The 20,316-nt window shown below is 44.8% G+C and overlaps 1 protein-coding gene across 1 annotated transcript in view; it reads left to right on the top strand.

Moving 5' to 3' along the window:
* Positions 1-20,316, top strand: part of LOC122813294 (protein FAM71B-like) — a 421,918-nt gene that overhangs the window by 218,318 nt on the left and 183,284 nt on the right. Inside the window, exon 4 of the mRNA XM_044085544.1 lies at positions 5,098-6,146. Coding sequence (XP_043941479.1) covers positions 5,098-6,146 — 1,049 coding nt within the window. The remainder of the gene's footprint in view (positions 1-5,097; positions 6,147-20,316) is intronic.

The raw sequence follows: 20,316 nt of genomic DNA on the forward strand, positions 1-20,316 counted from the left end.
TAGTAGAAGGCCGAGTCAGAGCCGAGGATCGGCTCCGAACCCATCCAGCAAGAATGAAGGCGAGATAGACAACTTAACATTAATATCTGTGAGACTGCAACTTGGACTTTCACATATGCCTTTCCTATGTATTAAAACTAAATGCCCAGACTGGAGAGGTGACAGGATTTGCCTATACTGTCCTGGAAGCAATTTTGCCTTTGACCATCCATGCTTTCCTGGGGGATAGGGTACTCTGTTTGACATACATCATCTATCTCCTTTTTCTCTTCTTCTTTTCTCCTTTCACTCAGAATCCCTTCTCTGTAAGCTGGCTCATTTCTACTTGTTCTTGAACTCACATTCTCTTACAAGCAATATTCACCTGACACTTACTCACTATCATGTCTCCTATACTCAAAGCTTATTTCACATATATCCTACTCTTTACCACTACTATAGCCTCCCTATCCATACCCTATTAGTGTACCTTCTTTGAAAATATCACTTTACATGAACAAAACCTTCACCTCCAACAAACTTTACCAACCTCTTTTTTCAATACCCTCACTCATAGTAACATAACCTGTTCCTCTAACTTTCTACTTCCTAAATACCACAGAACAACTCATATATCATTCTACTTCAACAAAAAGAATCTATACAACTCACCAAAATCCCTTAAATTCCATGTTAATTCCCAGCACAACCTCCTCCTACATGGAGATATTCATCCTAACCCTGGTCCCTATACTAATAATAATTTTAATCTAAATAATATTACTTCACCGACACCATCATCATGTACTAAAACAGCCAACTCCCTACTAATAGCACAACTTAATATAAGAAATTTAAATAACAAAACTCATCACCTCCATTCACTTCTTGCCTTACATGCATTCGACATTCTATGTCTTACTGAAACTTGGCCAAAATCCTCTATTCAAGATCAGGAAATCACCCCTCCTGGCTATAATATACTTAGATGTGACCGCATAAGGAAGAAAGGTGGAGGCGTAGCTATTATCTATAAATCTAATCTCCAAATCACCCTCTATAATGAACTTCCATCACTAGACTCCAAAGCCGAAATATTATCTATCAAACTAAACATTAACAACAACAAATCAATTTATCTAATTTGTATGTACCTTCCCCCTGGAAATAATACTCATATTCTAGAAAACTTACTTAGTTCACTTTCTAACCAACTACCTCAGGAAACCATAATACTTGGTGACTTCAACATTGACTGGATGACCTGCTCATCCCAGCACCCTACCAGCCATATAAATCTTTATGGCTTCTCTCAATTAATAAACACTCCAACTAGAATCCATAAACCCACAAAAAAAGAAACAACTCTTGACTGGATCCTTACTAATAACCACCCAAACAAGTACTCTCCAGGAACTCTTCCCGATAATATTAGTGACCATATGCTCACATATGTTATTAGACAAAAATCGCATAACCCAACTACCCATAAACTTAAGGTGTCTCGCTCAAACAAATTCTTTAACCCTGATAAGTTTCTGACTGAATTGAAAGCATGTGACTGGTCTCCAATGACTACCCTCGAACTAAACGAAGCAGTGGCCTACTTTAATACCAACTTTCTACAAATCCTTGACTATCATGCTCCCATTCGCTCTACTAGGATAAGAACCAAATCAGCCCCGTGGCTTACTAAGCAAACTAAACAAAAAATGCTCCTTAGAAACAAAATTTGAGCTAAATGGAGAACTACCAAATGTACATCTGATCACCTACTCTTTAAGCAATTAAGAAATGCCCCTAAGAAAGATACTCTTTCAGATCAAAAGGAATATTATCTTCACCTTCAACAAACTAGTCAACAATCCCCCAAAAAATTCTGGACAGGTATTAACAAACTTCTTAAACCAGGACATTCAACTACTCCTACCCCTTCAGGCTTTAACCTCAACAACTCCACCCTGATCCCAGATGCCTTTAACAAGTATTTTACAGAAGCCATTCAAACCCTAGCTAATTCATTACCCTCTTCTACTACCTCCTTACCTAATACCTCTAACACTTCATCTAATGCCTTTCACATTCAACCAGTTCCTACATCCCTTATTTATAAGCTTCTCAAGAAACTTAAACCTTGCACCCCATCCGCTGACCAACTCCCATCAGAATACCTACAAATCGCTGCAAAAGCTATATACTACCCCATATCCATTCTTATTAATAGGACTATCTCTGAAGGAAAAATCCCCACCTTATGGAAAATATCTCATATAATACCGCTACATAAAGGGGCTCCTCTATTGAGCTCTCAAACTTTGCCCTATTGCCTTACTCTCCCCATTAGCAAAGATTATGGAAAGATGCATACATAAACAAATTCTTAACTACCTTCTACAAAACAAACTTCTAGCCAATAGTCAACATGGTTTTAGACCTTCCCACAGTACTACAACTGCCCTCCTTTCCTTCTCTGATGCCATAAATAATAATAGGAACAACAATCTTTTCTCATCAGCACTATTCCTAGACCTGTCAAAGGCCTTTGACATGGTTAACCATAATATACTTCTTGACAAACTAAATCTCTATTCACTTGGCTCACAAACTCTTCAATGGTTCAGGAGTTACCTCCAAAATAGGCAACAAGCAGTGCTATGGGACAACAACCTATCCTCCTTACTCCCAGTAAACATTGGGGTTCCACAAGGCTCAATCCTAGGTCCCCTTCTTTTTCTTTATTTATCAATGACCTTCATTTGAATATACCCCAAGCCATCTGCATTCAATATGCTGATGACTCAACTCTAATCTGTGCTGCTAATAACGTTTCCTCCCTCCAGTCCCTCACCCAAACAGTCTTCCATAATGTAGAAAAATGGTTTATGGAACACTCTCTCCTTCTTAATCCCAAAAACAAAACTTCTTCTCTTTACCCCTACACACAAATCACCAACACCTTTCTCCACTATCTCCTCTAACAATGCTACCTGTATTAGTCCAGATATGACCACTCGCCTATTAGGTGTAACTATTGACAACCATCTTAATTTTGATGACCACATTAACAACACCATTAAATCAGTTAACAAAAAAATCGGTACTCTCTACAGAATTAAACCCTTTCTTACCCCAACTGCTAGAAAAACAGTGGCCCAGACCCACCTGATCTCCACCCTTTTCTGAGCCTCTGCTATATATACAAACTTGTCTAAAAATAACATCACCAAACTTTCTACCTGTTACAATAGTATTACTAGATTCATTACTGCTACCCCTTTTAGAACCCACCACTGTCTTAACCTCAAGCAACTAGATTGGTTAGAACTCAACAACCACTTACTCTATCAACAATTAATTATCATTCATAAGACCCTTTACTACCCTGATGCTACCCCTAGCCTTACAAAACTGATTTCACCTTATAAAAACCTAGCCACACTACGCTCGGCTAATAAACACCTTGTAGCCTTAACCAAATCAAAGAATAAAGCTGGGGACTCATTATTTTCAAATTCTGTCGGGAAAATCTGGAATCAACTACCTCATGAAATAACAAACCTAGACTCTACATCCCTTTTCAAAAGACATATCAAAAAACATCTTAAAACTCAATGGCTGTGTCCTTGTGCTAATCCTGACTGAAATTATTTCTCCACTACTCCCAACTTCCCCCCTTTTCCCAACTGTCCCTCTAAACAACTTATTTTAACTGTTGACAGTTTTATCTTTGAGATTGTCTCTAACATTTTTTTCTCTTCTTCCCTCCACCATGTTATCACATCTTGAATTTTTTTTTGTATCTAACTGCAGAATATTGCTTACCTTGTAATTTTATTGTTAACCAGCTATTTTCTGAAAAATTGTTGTTCTGCTTTTTTTGTTTCCGTTAATTCATACATAAGTCCACCTTTGTACTTATTGTATTATGCTTAATATTTTTTATTGTTAATGATTGTTTACTTCTTGTAATTGGAGCTTTTCTCCCCGGGCCTCTACTGAAAACGGATATTTGTCCAGCTAGACTAGCCCGGTCAACAAATGTAAAATAAAAAAATAAAAAAATAATAATATCTGATTTATTATCTTACAGCAAATCTATGTATTATGAACATAGTACAGTTGTGCGAGTACACTCACATGGTAGATTCTCAGACAGTAGCCCACCAAACAGCAGATCATTGTTTCAGGATAGGATCCTACTGTCATAGGTTCATAGGATCCTACTTCCTTTAAAGAAAAGTAACGTGTCATGCATAGTTTGGTAGTTTTAATTCATTTTGAATAAAGTCTTCATCTGCCTATTAGTTAATGGCCTTTAGTCATTTCCTTTTATGGTGTGAGTTTATTTTTTGGTATTTTCTAGTCCTACCCTTCTTCATCCTGATTCTACATACTTTTTCTGCAGTGGCCTTTGCATATCATTAATTCTGTTGTCTACCACAAATTTGATAATGGGAACGATGTGTTTTGTTGTTTACTTTTTATTTATTTATTTTTATTCCAAAGTGTGATTTGTTACTTGCCCTTACTTGTACAGTTTGTTTTGGATGTATTATAAGAAGTATATAGCAATTGTTGGTGCCTTATTTTATCCATGCATTATTCTTAGGAGCATAATTTACTTGTGAAGTTTTGACTTATGGCTTTTCCCCCAAAACATTTTTGATACACTGATTCTTGTCCATCCTTGCCCTGCACTGTAGAAAAAATATAACCAGGGGTTGTAGTACAACCTTTATATAGCTTGTCTTCAATTGGTCATAGCTTGAGAGTGCACAACCTAGAGCGTAAGAATACCTCACTATTATAAAAAACTGGGTCAGGGATGGATACCTCCTGCCAGCTGCATTGCAACCAAATTTAAAAGTCTGCTGCAGGGATCCTATATTTAAACATCTACTTTTATACTAAGTATGCATTTTTGTTTATTTAATCACAGCTGGACTTCATGATATACAAGCTGATGAGATTGCAAACATTTGTTTATTTAGTAGTGGCAGGAACATTTTGCTTTGCATTACATAGATCACTGCTTATTGAATGCATTATGTACTTAAAGCTGGCAATAGTGACAATCTTTACTATACACATATGCCTGTTTTTCTGTTTTTCATTTAGGCCAAGATTATTGTCCACAGAAAGGAAGATGGAAAGAATACAAAGAAAGCCCATGAAATGGAAGATAACACCACTAGACAACATATGAAACATGAGAAGAGTACAGCTGTAGTCCAGGAAATGAAAGGTACAGCCTCTGAACATCATGAGAAACATGGAAAGAGTACAGTCATAATCCAGGAAGTGAAAGCTGGAACCAGTGCACACCATGAGAAACTTGGGAAGAGTACGGCTATAGTCCAGGAAGTGAAAGTTGGAGCCACTGAACATCATGAGAGGCATGACAGAAGTACAGCTATAATCCAGGAAGTGAAAGCTGGAACCAGTGCACACCATGAGAAACATGTCAAGAGTACAGCTGTAGTCCAGGAAGTGAAATCTAGAACCAGTGCACACCATGAGAAACTTGGGAAGAGTACAATTATAGTCCAGGAAGTGAAAGGTGAAGCCACTGAACATCATGAGAAACATGGGAACAGTACAGCTGTAGTTCAGGAAGTGACAGGTGGAGCCACTAAACATGAGAAACATGGGAACAGTACAGCTATAGTCCAGGAAGTGAATGATGAGAAATGTGGGAAGAGTACAGCTATAATCCAAGAAGTGAAAGCTGGAACCAGTGCACACCATGAGAAACTAGGGAAGAGTACAATTATAGTCCAGGGAGTGAAAGGTGGAGCCACTGAACATCATGAGAAGAGTGCAGCTATAGTCCATGAAGTGAAAGGTGAGAAACCTGAGAAAAGTACAGCTACAGTCCAGGAAGTGAAAGCTGGAACCAGTGCACACAATGAGAAACTTGGGAAGAGTACGGCTATAGTCCAGGAAGTGAAAGCTGGAACCAGTGTACACCATGAGAAACATAGGAAAAATGCTGCTTTTGTCCAGAAAGTGGAAGATAAAGCCATGGAACAGGAAAATAAACACTGGAAAAATAAGGCAGGGACCTCCCTTCCTCAGAATGAGTTCAACACTTTCAAGCAGAGTGAAGCTAAGACAGGGGCTCCAGCTAATAAACTTCCAGATGGAGTAAAACAGCATTGTTCAAGGTCAGTAATAATGAACTACGATGTGATGTTCCTTTTTTAAAACAACTGTACAAATCTATCAACTAAAAATGCCTCAGTAAAAGAGGGATGTAATGTTTAAATGCAGCCAGGCATACTGATAACCAGGTCATCAATTGTAATGAATCTTGGATGGCTGCTGTTTCCCTTTCCTTGCTGACACTGGTAACCTCAGAGTTAGAGTAACAATGTATATGCATATGGAGTACAGGGTGTTGTTCACATAAAAAAAAAAAAAACATTTCCGTGGTGTATGTACTTCTATGTGCTCACATGAAGGGAGCAGAGTGTGCATGCTTGGCAGACTTGTTTGTTTCTATTTGGTAGACTAGTTAAGATGACTTTTGAAGAAAAGGTCCTCGGTGACTCATATGTTGTCTTATCTGAAATGGTTTGTATAGCTTTTCACTGTTGATAGCAAAATGTGTTTTAACTTTGTCCAAGTGGTGAATTATAACACTTTGTCCAAGTACTGAATTAAGACATGTTTGAAACTTATCTATATTGCCTTTACTTATTTTACTTTATTTATTGTCTCTTCCCTCCATTGCTAATCCTCTTTCATGATTTTCCCATTCATTCATTCATTCGGTGTGGAACAGTTTTTTTTCAGCCCTCTCCATGCCTTTTGACCAACTGACCAGTTGCAGTGTGAGTATCATGTCTGTATTCTTACAGCCTTTTTTATATGTGCCTACCTATCTACCTAGCCCTCTGCACATGGCACTAGATAGCAAAAGGTTCAGTGTACAGTGAACTTTAATGAGTGCATTATCTGCTGCCATGAGTGATTTAACAACCTTGTACTCTTGCTTGGAAGGTCCTGCCTCCATTTCTATGCAAGCACCTTCGTGTATCTTTGGTCTCAATCAGGAAGTCTAGTAACGAAGGTGCATCCAACTAAGTGTGCCCCATCCTACTGTCCAAGGGTGGTGAGCAGGTGATGCTTCATCACTCCTGCCCTTCTCGTCATCAGCTTTGACAGCATCCAGACTATTTGGCTGAACGCACTCAAGGCTTTATCCCTGTATGCCATGGAGTGGTATGAAGTGGTGAGATCCTACTATATTACTAATGACAGACTGGTTATTCTTGTAGGGAAGATGTTCTTATTGACATACCTATGCAAGGTTGCTGCTCCTTTAAAAAGTGAGAACCAGGGAAGAAGATGTCATATTGCAGTTGGTGAAAAGGACCTTATTATTAATTGCATAGGTCGACAAACTTGGATGGAGCAGAACTGCCCTACTCTCAGGAGGGCTGAGCATGCCATGATGATGTTCAAGTCTCACCAGTCTCCCAAGCATATGACTGCAGAGTGTCTGATTGCTCCTATAGAGTTGTATACTAAGTCATGGGATCCTCTTTATCTACTCTCCATTAGTTGGTCCTGACAGAAGCTAAATCTCACATCCCCCCCCCCCCCAAGGATGGTCAGCTGACATTGGCTACTTGGTCCTTCCTGTCCTGGCTAGCTGTCCAGCTCCTAAGTCACTATTCAACCTTTGGTCACCAGTGTCACAGGTGGGTGTACTGCTACAGAACTACCAAACTTGTATCGTCATAATTTAGGTCAGTTGCGGTAAACTTAGTTTACTAATATGTACCTAAGAAATTATTTAAATGGTGGATTCTTGTGAGACACCATTTGTTTATTCTTAGCTCATTTTACTCAGCTATTTTTAATTTATATAGTATTAGTTGTAACTAGTGCTTTTCTAATGTTAAGTTGTCAATCTTGCCTTCATTCTTGCTGGATGGGTTCGGAGCCGATCGGCTCCGACTCGGCACTTGCTTTAGCTTGAGAACTCCTTTTACCAGCTCGAGGCAACCCTATATCCCATGATGCAAGGCGGAACTACCCCAGATCTCGTTTGCCGCTTAGCGAAAGAGGTCTCCTTTGCCAGCTGAGGTAAGTAATTTTTTGTCAAAAGAGAAAAAAGCTTAGTTAGGGATTTATTTCCCCCTTGTTTCCACTTTCATACTGTGTAGTGTGTTTATAGCCCACCCTATTCCCTTATAGTTCAAAACTTTTAAATTTCTTTGGTAATTGTATAAAAGTTTAGTTAGGCCTAGACCCCATTGGTTAATCCCTACCTGTGTGTCTGTGTGTTAGGGGATTAATTGTGTGTGTTTGTTGGGGTTTGTGTGTGACTTCTTCCTTAGAATTATGTCAAAGGAAGGCAAGGTCTCAGGCTTCAAGAAGTGTGACTCGTGCTGTCAGAAAATGTCTCTGACAGGCGGTCACACTTCTTGTGTTTACTGGGGCCTTTGCACCTGCAGGACTTCTGTGCTTTGTGTCACTCTTTTAGCCAGAGAGTCCTGCAGGAACGGAGGAATAAGCTGATCCTCCGTGGCTTACTTAAGCCAGAAGGTTCTCCCTCTAAAACAGGGTCTGGTAAACCTTCTAAGCCACCGAAGGTTCAGGCTACAGTATCCAAGCCTCCTCCGGTGGCTCCGGCTCCGTCGGGGCCGAGATCGGCACCGGCTGGAACCGATCTATCTGCTTCCAAAGTAGTGGGTTCGGCACCGATTGGTTCCGACACCCGGTCTACTGTGGCCTTGTCGGCTCCAGCTGGAGCCGACACCTTATCAACATCGGAGCCGAAAACCTTCGGCTCCATCTGGAATTCAGGGACTTCGGCTCCGATGACTTCGTCCCGAAGAGATCTCGGTCCCCGCCGTTTGCAGAGTATCCACTCGGCTCCGGGGTCTCCTCTTTTGTCGGAGCGGAGCCATCGGAGCCGATCTTCGAGATCTTCCAGGCTGTCTGACCACGACTTAGAGAGGGTGGTAAGCAGGCTGTTGAAGTCGCAGGCACTGGCCCAAATGCTCCATAGCCCGTCTCAGCAGACTTCGGCTATTGTTTCACCCCTTGAACTTCCTCCTCCGACTCCACACCAGAGTTTGGAGCCGGAGCTTCTCGGGACAGCGACTGTTTAGGCGCCGGAGCCGATACATCCTTCGGCTCCATCGTCCTCAGCTCCGATCTCCTCCTTGAGACCTTCCTTGGAGGGATCCGGTCGTCGGGTTTCCCTTGTCGGCTCCGAGGGGGCTAGTGGCATCGGACCCTTGTCCGACCCGCTCTCCCTCTCGGGCTTCGGCTTTGGTAAGCTCGGCACCGACATCGACCTCGAGCCTTCCCTCTCAGTGGAGCGGAATTCCTGTATCCTCGGATCGGGATATTCCGGCCTCCGGGAGGGAGCCTTTGAGGTGATGAGGAGTGTCCTGGCTACTGAGCCAGGTCAGCGGTCCATCCCTCTAGCTCCTCCCTCTTGGTGCCTGTAGACACCTCTTGCCATCCTCTTGCTCTCAGGCCCAGGGATCCATCGCCCCAGGTTTCCCCATTGGGAATTTCCTCCTCTTCCAAAGTTTCTCCTGATCCGGCAGGTGAACCCCTCGGAAGAGGCGTGTAAGAGGAAACACACAGACTCCCGAGTCTACTACACCTGATACCGACTTAGATGAGTCGGAGGGTTCCCCGATCCCCCTCTGAGGATGTCTCCTTTTCAGACATCCTTGAGCTCCTCAAACAGAGGGGGAATTGGCCATCCATTGATCCCTCCGAGGATGAGTCGGTATACCTGGAGGCGCTTGGATCCCGACCCTCCACCTCCTGGGTGTCTCCGCCTTTCGACCCACTTATGCAGGTAGTGGCTCGGAAGGCGTGGGCGCTCCAGATTCTGTGGAACCTGTCCCCAGGAGACCATCCAAATTTATCACGGCCCCTACGGACAAACAGTTTCTTTCCAAGGGCATCTCTGTGGATGCTATGGTGGTGGCAGCGGCCACTAAGAAGGAACTGGCGGATCCTTCAGTACCTGTCCATCCTCCTAACAAGGATTCTAGGACCATGGACAGGTATGGAAAGCGGATGTTTTCTTCAGCGACCTTTGCTATGCGTTAAGCTGAACTACCTTTGTCACTTCACCAGGCTTCAAAGGGATATTCTCAAGGAACTGGGTGAAGTGGTCCAGGATCCTTCTGCTGCTGGGGCTCAAGAAAAGATTGCCTCACAGCTAGCAATCCTGAATTCCCTATCCAACTCCTCCATGCGGCTCATATCCTATGCGGCCGATGGAGCGAGCAGGGCCGCAGGCACAGGAGTTGCTCTTAGACGCCAAGCCTGGATGCGGCTTTGTAATTTTGCGGACCCCTTTAAGGCGTCCTTCACTAACACCCCCTTTGATGGTTCGGCTTTGTTCGGACCTCAGGTGAAGGATACCTTGACCAGGTGTGAGCAGGACGGTAAAACTCTTTCTGCCGTTGGAGTCCATTTTCCACCCTTCTAGACCATATCCCAAGGGTCAGAAGGGAGGGAAGATGTGGTTCCATAAAGCCCAAGGAGCTACACGGACACACGTGGTCAGTTTACCCCAGAGGCAGAGGGGTAACAATAATAGACGCCGCCCTAGAGGCAGGGGGGAGTCCTCAGAACCAGGGCAACAGGGAGTCTCTTCCTGAGAAGCCCTTTCAGCATCCCTGAGGTGTTGCCCGACTGTCCACCTTTGGAGGCAGTCGGGGGAAGGATTTCGCTGTACCCAGTAGCCTGGCATTCCCTCACACAAGATATGTGGGTACAGTCGATCATATCCGAGGGTTACAAAATCCCCTTCAAAAGGTATCCCGTACCTCAACAATCCCTTCCAGACATCTCACCCGGTCAAAGGGATTTGGCAGAACAGGAGGTTTCAAAGCTCCTAGGAAAAAGAGCCGTCCAGATTGTGCCGGCAGACCAAGTAGGATCCGGCGTCTACTCGAGATTCTTTTTGGTCCCCAAAAGGACGGGAGATTGGAGACCAATATTAGACCTGAGCAGTCTAAACAGATTTGTCAAGAAGGCAAGATTCCGGATGGTCACGCTTCAGTCCATTCTGTCCTTTCTGGGCAAGGACAACTGGATGTGCTCTATAGACCTTCAGGACGCGTACTATCACATAAAGATTCACAGGCGCTCAGAAGGTTTCTCCGCTTCGGCTAGGGACCAGTCATTACCAATTCAGAGCCCTGCCCTTTGGCCTCACTTCAGCCCCCAGAGTGTTTACCAAATGCATGGCAGTGGTCACAGCTCATCTGAGACGTCTAGAATTCCAGGTGTTTCCTTATTTGGACGACTGGCTCCTCTCCGCCACCACCAGGTGTCAGCTTCTTCAGACCAGAGACTACACTCTGCAGCTTTGCAGGAGTTTGGGAATTTCAGTAAATTTCGAAAAATCTTCTCTGCTGCCTTGCCAATCTATCACCTTTATAGGCGCAGAATTAAACACCGTCAAAATGTTAGCCAGACTAACAGATCAAAGAATTCTGGACATCCAAAAATTTGTTCGGATTCTATTGCAGAGCAGCAAGGTCAAAGCCAGATTTATACTGAAGGTTCTAGGTCTTATGGCTGCGGCCATTGTTCTTCTACCACTGGCTCGCTTCCACATGCGTCTTCTGCAGTGGATGCTATTCACTCAGTGGTCGTACCACAGTCTCCCGATGAGGCACGAAATCTTAGTCACACAGTCATGCAGAACTCATCTGAATTGGTGGATATCTTCCCCTCTTCTTCATCAGGGCCGACCCTTTGTTCCCCCTCCTCCAGTTGCCACAGTCACTACGGATGCCTCTCTGATCGGGTGGGGGGGGCATTATCAGGGCAGGATGGTCCACGGGACGTGGCAACCCATAGAATACCATCTGCACATAAATGTCCTGGAGATGAGAGCGGTACTTTTAACGTTGCAGGCCCTCAACGACTTTCTTCCCACAGGGACTATTGCAGTACAAACGGACAACATGTCCGTGGTCTGGTACATCAACAAGCAGAGCGGGACCAGGTCCTATCCGTTATGTCGAGAAGCTCTCAGACTTTGGCAATGGGCAATCTCCTCTCATCGGTTTCTGATAGCAACGCACATCCCCGGCAGGTCCAACCTCTTGGCGGACAGGCTGAGCAGATCCATTCTGATGCCTCACGGGTGGTCTCTCAATCAATCTGTAGTGGATCAGATTTTTCTGAAGTGGGGCACTCCTTGTTGCGATCTTTTTGCTACACCTCAAAACAACAAGTGCCCCGATTTTTTCACCCTCTTTCCCCTTCCAGGCCAACCCCTGAGAGACTCTCTAACCCAGGATTGGCCCCGGGGACTTCTGTACGCTTTTCCTCCTTTTCCCTTGATTCCACAGGTCATTCAGGATTCCACAAGTCATTCAGAAAGCCACCGTTTTGAGGGCCAAGTTGATTCTCATTGCCCCTTATTGGCCTCGACAAATTTGGTTTCCGTCTCTGCATCGTCACCTTCTGGTGCAGTCCTGGCATCTGGACCCAGTTCCGGATCTCTTGATCCACCAGTCGGGTCAGCAGCACCGGGCCATTCATTCTCTCAACCTCACTGCTTGGTTGCTCCACTTCCTTCCCTAGCCAGGCTACTGATGATCTCTGACTCAGTCAGAGACATCTTAGTGTCTTCTTTAAAGTCGTCCACTAGGACTGTTTATGCTAGCAAGTGGCGACGTTTTTCTATTTGGGCAAATTCCAGGAATATTGATCCCTTTACTGCTCCTGTACATTCTGTTTTAGATTTCCTGGCGGAGGTTTTTCATTCAGGATCCTCGTCATCTACAGTAAAAGTGCAACTGGCTGCTATTTCCAACTATCATGTTGGCTTGCATGACAATAACATTATGTCTCATAGATTATGCAAGGCCTTTCTGAGAGGAGTTTTTCTCCTAAAGCCGCCTATAAAGCATCCTCCTCCGCAATGGGATCTAAACTTAATGTTGGCATCCTTGATGCTACCTCCCTTCGAACCGTCTGCTTCATGTTCTTTGAAGTTATTAACCTGGAAAACTATATTCTTACTGGCTGTCACTTCAGCAAGAAGGGTTTCCGAGATTCAAGCTCTCTGCATTCGTTCCCCTTACTTGGTTTTTCATAAGGACAGGGTATCATTAAGAACTAACCCGTCCTTTCTCCCCAAAGTTGTGTCTCAAACCAATATTAACCAATCTATAGATCTACCAGTCTTTTTCCCAAACTATTCCGACAGAGCTGAACAGAAGCTTCATTTTTGGATGTCCATCGTCAGCTCAGGTACTATTTGCATAGAACTAAACAATTCAGGAAATCGGACCAATTATTTGTCTCCTATGCAGAAAACAGGATAGGTCTTCCAGTTTCTAAAGTGACCTTATCCAGATGGTTGACTTCCACCATTTCCTATGTGTACTCTCTCAGAGGCAAGCAGCTATCTTCTAAACCAAAAGCACACTCAACCAGGAGTCTATCCACTTCTGCAGCCTTTCAGGATAGACTACCCATTGATACCATTTGTGCAGCAGCTACTTGGGCCACGCCTCATACCTTTGTCTCTCATTACAAGTTGGACTTGGCCTCCAGAGATAGGGCCAGTTTTGGTTCCACAGTTCTCAAGAGTCTGTTCCATTGAGCCACCGGGATACAGGTGCTAGGGCGGTCCCATCCAGCAAGAATGAAGGTGAGATTGACAACTTAACATTTAGAAGTTATGTACCTACCATAACGTTCCATGTTAGTTGTCTTCTCTGCTTCTTTCTTCCCTCCCTCCTTCCCCCTGGCCTGGACAGATCTTGAAGAGTTCCTATCAGGTTGTTTTCCTCCTGAGCCTTCATATGAGGACTCTTATTATGAACTTGTTTTCCTAATTATGTTAGGTTAGTCCTTAGCAGGGTAGGTTAGCTACCAAACGAGATCTGAGGTAGTTCCGCCTTGCATCATGGGATATAGGGTTGCCTCGAGCTGGTAAAAGGAGTTCTCAAGCTAAAGCAAGTGCCGAGTCGGAGCCGAGGATCGGCTCCGAACCCATCCAGCAAGAAAGAAGGCGAGAGAAGACAACTAACATGGAACGTTATGGTAGGTACATAACTTCTAATTTCCTCTTTTCATCACTATCAAATTGTTGGAACACCTGATGTTAAATATGTACCGCATGACTTTAATGAAAGTCCTTCTCTTTTGCCTCAAAATAAACATAATTGCTGAAAATGTGGGTTTAAAACTTTGTATTCCTTAAGAAAGAAAAAAAAAATTATGTCTGCTAAATTCTTGCTTGTAGTTTGTGGGAAAAGTGAGGTTATTTATGACAAAAAAGTGACTAGCTCTTACGTGATGGGAATTATTTACACAACAATTTTATAAAGTGATGTTAGGACAAAGACTGGCATTATGATGGTCATATAACTGTTTATACTTTAAAGAACACATTACAGTCTCAAATAGAAGTGAAAGTTCTGTAGCATGATGTATCAGATTAGAATGCAAAAGCATTATTTAAAAATATATACTGGTTTGTAGCCTATTCTCTGAGAGGTGGGATTTAAAATCTCACTGTAGAAAGAAGTGTCACCGCTGAGCATGAATCATGTATTTATTTATTTAAATTTGCCTACTGATGTATGACATTGAATGGACTGGACCATTTTTAGACCAAGGTGGGATCATACGGCTTAACATAAGTCGTGTATGTGTAAATTTAAAAGTTTTATTCTTATTTCTGGCGAAAAAAGTGGTACACTCACTGAAACATTATTATAAGAGTGAAGTGTATCAAAAGTAGTTGAGGTAGTATCTGATGGGGTACACACATCGTATGATGGAGTTAAAGAGGCTGGTGGCATGGTATCGGGGGGGGGGAGTGGCTACACTTCATCCAAAAACTGGAAAAGGACTTGGGGTTAATACTGCAGAACACCTGAACTATTGGGCTTAGTGTGTGGGGGTAGCAACAATGCCAGACCAGATGATAGGGAATATATCAAAGAGCATTGCATGTAAGTACAGGAGGGAGGTAACGTCTGTTTGTCAGGCCCTTATAAGACTGCATGTTCTTCAGGTCCTGCTGGAGAGGGTGCAGAAAAAAGTAGTTTGTGTGACCTATATAGAGGAGAGGAAGGAAAGAATGTTGTACAAAGAGGCTTAGGGAACATGGCCTCATCTGAAGTAGTTGACTTCATTTGGTCTTCAACCTGTGGATATTCGGATCCGAACTGGATCCGAGATTGCCGCATCACTAGGATCTGATCCGAGCTCCAAGCTCCTCCCTTTACCCATAATGCTGCGTCTCCTTCCTTCCCTCAGATCTCATTTGCCTCTGAAAAGCTACACATCGTGGTCGCAGAGCTCCAAGCTGTATTTTGGGTAAGTGACTGTTTTTGGGGGGTAGTTTAGAGTAAATTCCTTTCCCAGCCTCTTGTTTTCACCTCACCTACTGCGTTTTTCCACTGGATTCAAAAAAGAAAGTAAAAGTTAAGTAGTTTGTTGTAGTTTCCCTTTGGCCTCCTGCTCCCTCTCCTTTGGTGTGTGTGTGTGTGCGTTTGCAGGTGCTGTTTGAGTCAATTATTATCCCTAGTATGGCTGAGACTCCCAAGCCAGTATTCAGGAAATGCACAGAGTGTGGCCATAAGCTCTCTCCAGCCGATGGCCACACTCTGTGTGTAGTGTGTTTTGGCATGGCCCATCTGCTTACCGCCTGTCCTATTTGCCCAGGTTTTAACCAGTGGGCCCTTAAGGACAGGAGGGCTAAGGTGGTGATGAAAGGCTTGCTCTCTTCTATAGGGACGGCCGTCCCCATTACTGCAGCTTCAATGGCCTCTAGTTCGGCTGCTTCTGCTTCCTCCCCTCCCCAGGCCTCTGGGACTCAACCTCCAGTCATGAGGTCTGGGGAAGGTGAAAAACAAAGAAAGGACAAATCTAGGAAGCGGTCCCTGCACAGCTCGGCTCTGGCGGGGCCTCCTGCTAAATCCAAGACCACTCCTAGGCCCAGAACCCCTCAGCTCCAATCACCTAGGTTCTCCCCAGAGCCAGAGATTTCTAGGTCCCCATCTAGAAGTTCCCCTCATCGGCACTCCTGGCCGGTGTCAGTGGCTTCTTCGTCTAGGTCGACCTGTAGTCTTAGCAAGGTAGAGAGAAGATGGACAGGATGATGCGGAAGTTCATCCGCACCCAGATCCAGATGGGAGTCTTGCCAGCCCCCTCTCCCTCCGGAGCGGGGAGCTCGCAGCCCTTCTCACCCCCATAACTCCTTCTTCAATCTGACCGTCAGTTTTGGAGTCTTTGGATCCGAGGCTGAGTCGCCCCCAGAGTCCATGTCGGCAGAGGGCAAGAAGACATTCGCACGAATAGCCACTCTTAAGGCAGCAGCCAATACGTCCATGCGCCTCTGTTCCCATGCCACAGAAAGAGCTGCTAGGGCGGCTGGTTCTGGCATTGCCATGAGGCATCCCGCCTGGCTCCAGCTGTGTCAGTTCTCGGAACCCTTCAAGGTGACCTTTTCTAATGCCCCCTATGATGGTTCTTCCCTGTTTGGGAAGTCTGTGCGTGAAACACTGGTCCAGAGTGAAAAGGACGGGAAGACACTGTCTGCAGTCGAGATCCCCTCCCCCCTCAAAGATACTACTCCAGGAATCTGCAAGGGGCAAAGAAAATGTGGTTCCGAAAATCTCAGTTCTCCCAGGACATTCAGGACTCATCTTCCCCCAGAGGCAGAGGGGGTCATGATAGACGCCGGCCCAGAGGCAGAGGGGTCTGAGAAATTTTGGGTCTCGAGAACAGTTCTCGAACAGACCCATGCAGCAGCCCTGAGGGACTGCCTGACTGCTGATCTCTGGAGGCAGTTGAGGGCTGCCTCTCGCTACACCCAAGGGAGTGGGAGTCCATAACAACAGACCGTTGAGTGTTGCAAATCATATCCAGAGGTTATTGCATCCCATTCGTAGAGGCACCCCTCCCACCAAAACACCTGCCAGACATTCCACCAGTGCAAAGGGAGGTAGCAGCTCTGGAAATAGACAAGCTGCTAAAAAAGAGTCATCCAAACCATCCCCCCACACCAATCCGGATTGAGCATTTACTCCAGGTTCTTTTTAGTGCCAAAGAAGACGGAGGACCTAAGACCCATTCTGGATCTTTCCACCTTGAACCTATCTGTAGCCAAGGAAAGATTCTGGATGGTCACCCTTCAGTCCATCCTGCCCTACCTGCAGGAAAAGGATCGGATGTGCTCGATCAACCTCCAGAATGTGTATTATCATGTCAAAATGAACAGGCGCTCCCACAGATTTCTCCGCTTCTGGCTAGGGGCCAGTCATTATCAGTTCAGGGCCCTCCCCTTTGGTCTCACCACAGCCCCCAGAGTGTTTATCAAAGTGATGGCAGTAGTAGTGGCTCACCTGAGGCTTCAGGGAATTCAGCTCTTGCCTTACCTGGATGATTGGCTCCTTGCTGCCCCCACCAAGCATCTGCTGTGCCAAGCCAGGGACTATTTCCTAGTATTACTGAACAGTCTGGGCATTACTATAAATCTCAGCAAATCATCACTGACTCCAGTCCAGACCCTAGACTTTACAGGACCTTGGTTGGACACCATACAAATGGAGGTTTACCTCACTCAGGAAAGGGTACACAATTTAAGACCATGTTTCTTACATTCTCCATGCTCATCTTCCCTCAGCGGAAACTGTTCTGCGGGCTGTAGGGTCCACATGGCAGCCACAATCAATCTTCTACCCTTTGCACAACTTTGCGAGTTCTCCAGTGGACACTAGCAATTCAATGGTCTCTACTAGATCTACCCTTGCTCCATCCAGTTCAGATTTCCTGGGCTTGCAGAGTGTCTCTTCTCTGGTGGATTCTCTACCCAGACCTTGTCAAGGGACGCCCCTTTGTTCCGTCCTTTCCCACAACCACAGTGACCATGGATGTTTCCCAGCTGGGGGGGGGGGCATTGCTCGGGAAGAACTCTCCAAAGCATGTGGTCCCCTTCTGAGACCAATTTGCATATCAACGTCCTGAGATGAGGGTGGTTCTTCTAGTGTTGCAGGCCCTTCATGCCCATCTTCCTGTAGGGACTATTGCTGTTCAGTCTGTAGTGTGGTATATCAACAAACAGAGCAGAACCAGATCTTACCCCCTTCGTCATGAAGCCATGAGAGTGTGGGAATGGGCAATTTCCACCGGCCGCTTTCTGGTGGCAATGCACATTCCAGGAAGGTCTGACATTCTGGCAGACAGGCTCAGCAGGACTATTCTGATGCCTTACAAGTGGTCTCTGAAGCCTTCAGTAGAGGAACAGATCTTCCTCGAGTGGGGTCGGCCTTGCTGTGATCTCTTTGCATCACCTTCCAACGTGAAATGCAGTGAGTTCTTTGCTCTGTACCCCCCTCAGGGGGAAGCCCCTAGAGACGCACTGGTTCATGCTTGGCCTCCCAGTCTTCTTTATGCTTGCCCCCCCATTACCTCTCATTCCGAAATTTCTTCAGAAAGCTTGCAGGTTGGGAAGCACAGTAATCCTCATTGCCCCATTCTGGCCTCGCCAAACCTGGTTTCCCCTCCCTTTGGTCTCACCTGGTAGTTCTACCATAGATCTTGTATCCGGTTCTGGATCTCATTTCGCATCCCTCGGGGATTCCTCATCCAGGCCTGGACAGTTTGAAACTCACCATTTGGCTGCTGCAGTTCCATTAATGATTAGGGCTCCCGGTTTATCCTCTCCAGTTAAACCCATTTTGGTGGTGGCTCACCAGTTTTCCACCAAAAAATTTATCGTAGCAAGTGGAAACAGTTCTCTATATGGGCCTCTCAACGGGACCTAGATCCATTTACGGCTCCGGTCTGGGCTGTTCTGGAACTTCTAGCAGGTATTTTTCACCAAGGTGCTAGTTCTTCTTCTGTTAGAGTCCAACTGGCTACCATCTCAACTTCCATGTGGGGGAAAACATGTTTTTCCTAGCTTCTTCTAGACTTCGCAAGACCTTCCTCAAAGGCACCTTCCTTTTAAGACCCCCAGTGAAAGATCCTACACCTCCATGGGACCACACCTTTATACTTTAGGCGCTATTCTCTCCTCTCTTTAAGCCTGCGGCATCAGTAGATTTACAATTCCTATCTTGGAAAAGTGCTTTTTTGGTAGCTATCACTTCTGCTAGGAGGGTATCGGAACTTTAAGCATTCTCCATTAAAGTTCTTTACATGGTTTTTCATAAGGACAGGGTTTCCCTGCATACTAACCCTTCCTTTCTTCCCAAGGTGGCTTCAGAAACCAATATTAATCAAACTATTAATCTTCCTGTTTTCTTTCCAAATTTCCAAAATAGGGGCGAATACAAGTTGCACTTGTTGGACGTACATAACAAAATCTTTTCGCAAATCTGATCAGTTGTTTGTCTCCTATTTGAAACCATTTCTGGGCAAGTCCATTTGTAAAGTGACCATCACTCACTGGATTTCCCAATGTATCATTTGAGCATATTCTGATAGAGGCATTTCCGTTCTGGGCCAGGTGAAAGCCAACTCCACTAGATCCATGGCCACCTCAGCGGCCTTTTGGTCTAGGGTGTCGCTGGATGACATCTGTTCTGCAGCTACTTGGTCCTCATCTAATACCTTCATATCTCATTACAAACTGGACATCGTATCCAGGAGTAGGGCATCCTTTGGCTCTGCGGTGCTCCTGAATAACCTTCCATGAGGGCTAACCAGCTGTTGGTAGCTGGGGACTCTGTCCCACAGGTTGAAGACCAAATGAAGTCAACTACTTCAGATAAAGAAATTATGTACTCACCATAACATTCCATCTGAGAGTAGTTGTACTTCATTTGTCTTCAACAACCCCCCCCCCCCTCCTTCACCCTGACCTTGTCACTATTGTTCTAACCTTGGATTTGGGAGCGGAGCACTAGAGTGACTCTCTTAGTTATGCTTGGCTTAGTTGTTGAGAGCCATTAGTGGTAAGGTCTGATTGGGTCGGGCTTATGTTTTCTTGAGCAGCAAACTCAATCTGAGGGTAGGAAGGAGACAGGGGAGCATTGTGGGTTAAGGGGAGGAGCTTGGAGCTGGGATCAGATGCTAGTGATGCGGCCGTCTTGGATCCGATTCAGATCCAAATACCCACAGGTTGAAGACAAATGAAGTACAACTACTCAGATGAAACGTTATGGTGAGTACATAACTTCTTTTTTTGTTAGAAAAAAGGAGAGACTTTGGGGCATAAGAGAACATAAGGTATTAAAAGGGATGTGTAGTGAGGTTAAGTTACAAAGGAAGGAAGCAACTAGTATGAAAGGTCATGACTACCAGGTTAAGGGAGCTCAGTTCAATGCAAACATTAACAAGTACTTCACAGAGAGGGTGGTA

This window comes from Protopterus annectens, chromosome 10.part0 (genome assembly GCF_019279795.1).
Source record: "Protopterus annectens isolate FY-2018-M chromosome 10.part0, PAN1.0, whole genome shotgun sequence".
NCBI classification, from domain to species: domain Eukaryota; kingdom Metazoa; phylum Chordata; order Ceratodontiformes; family Protopteridae; genus Protopterus; species Protopterus annectens.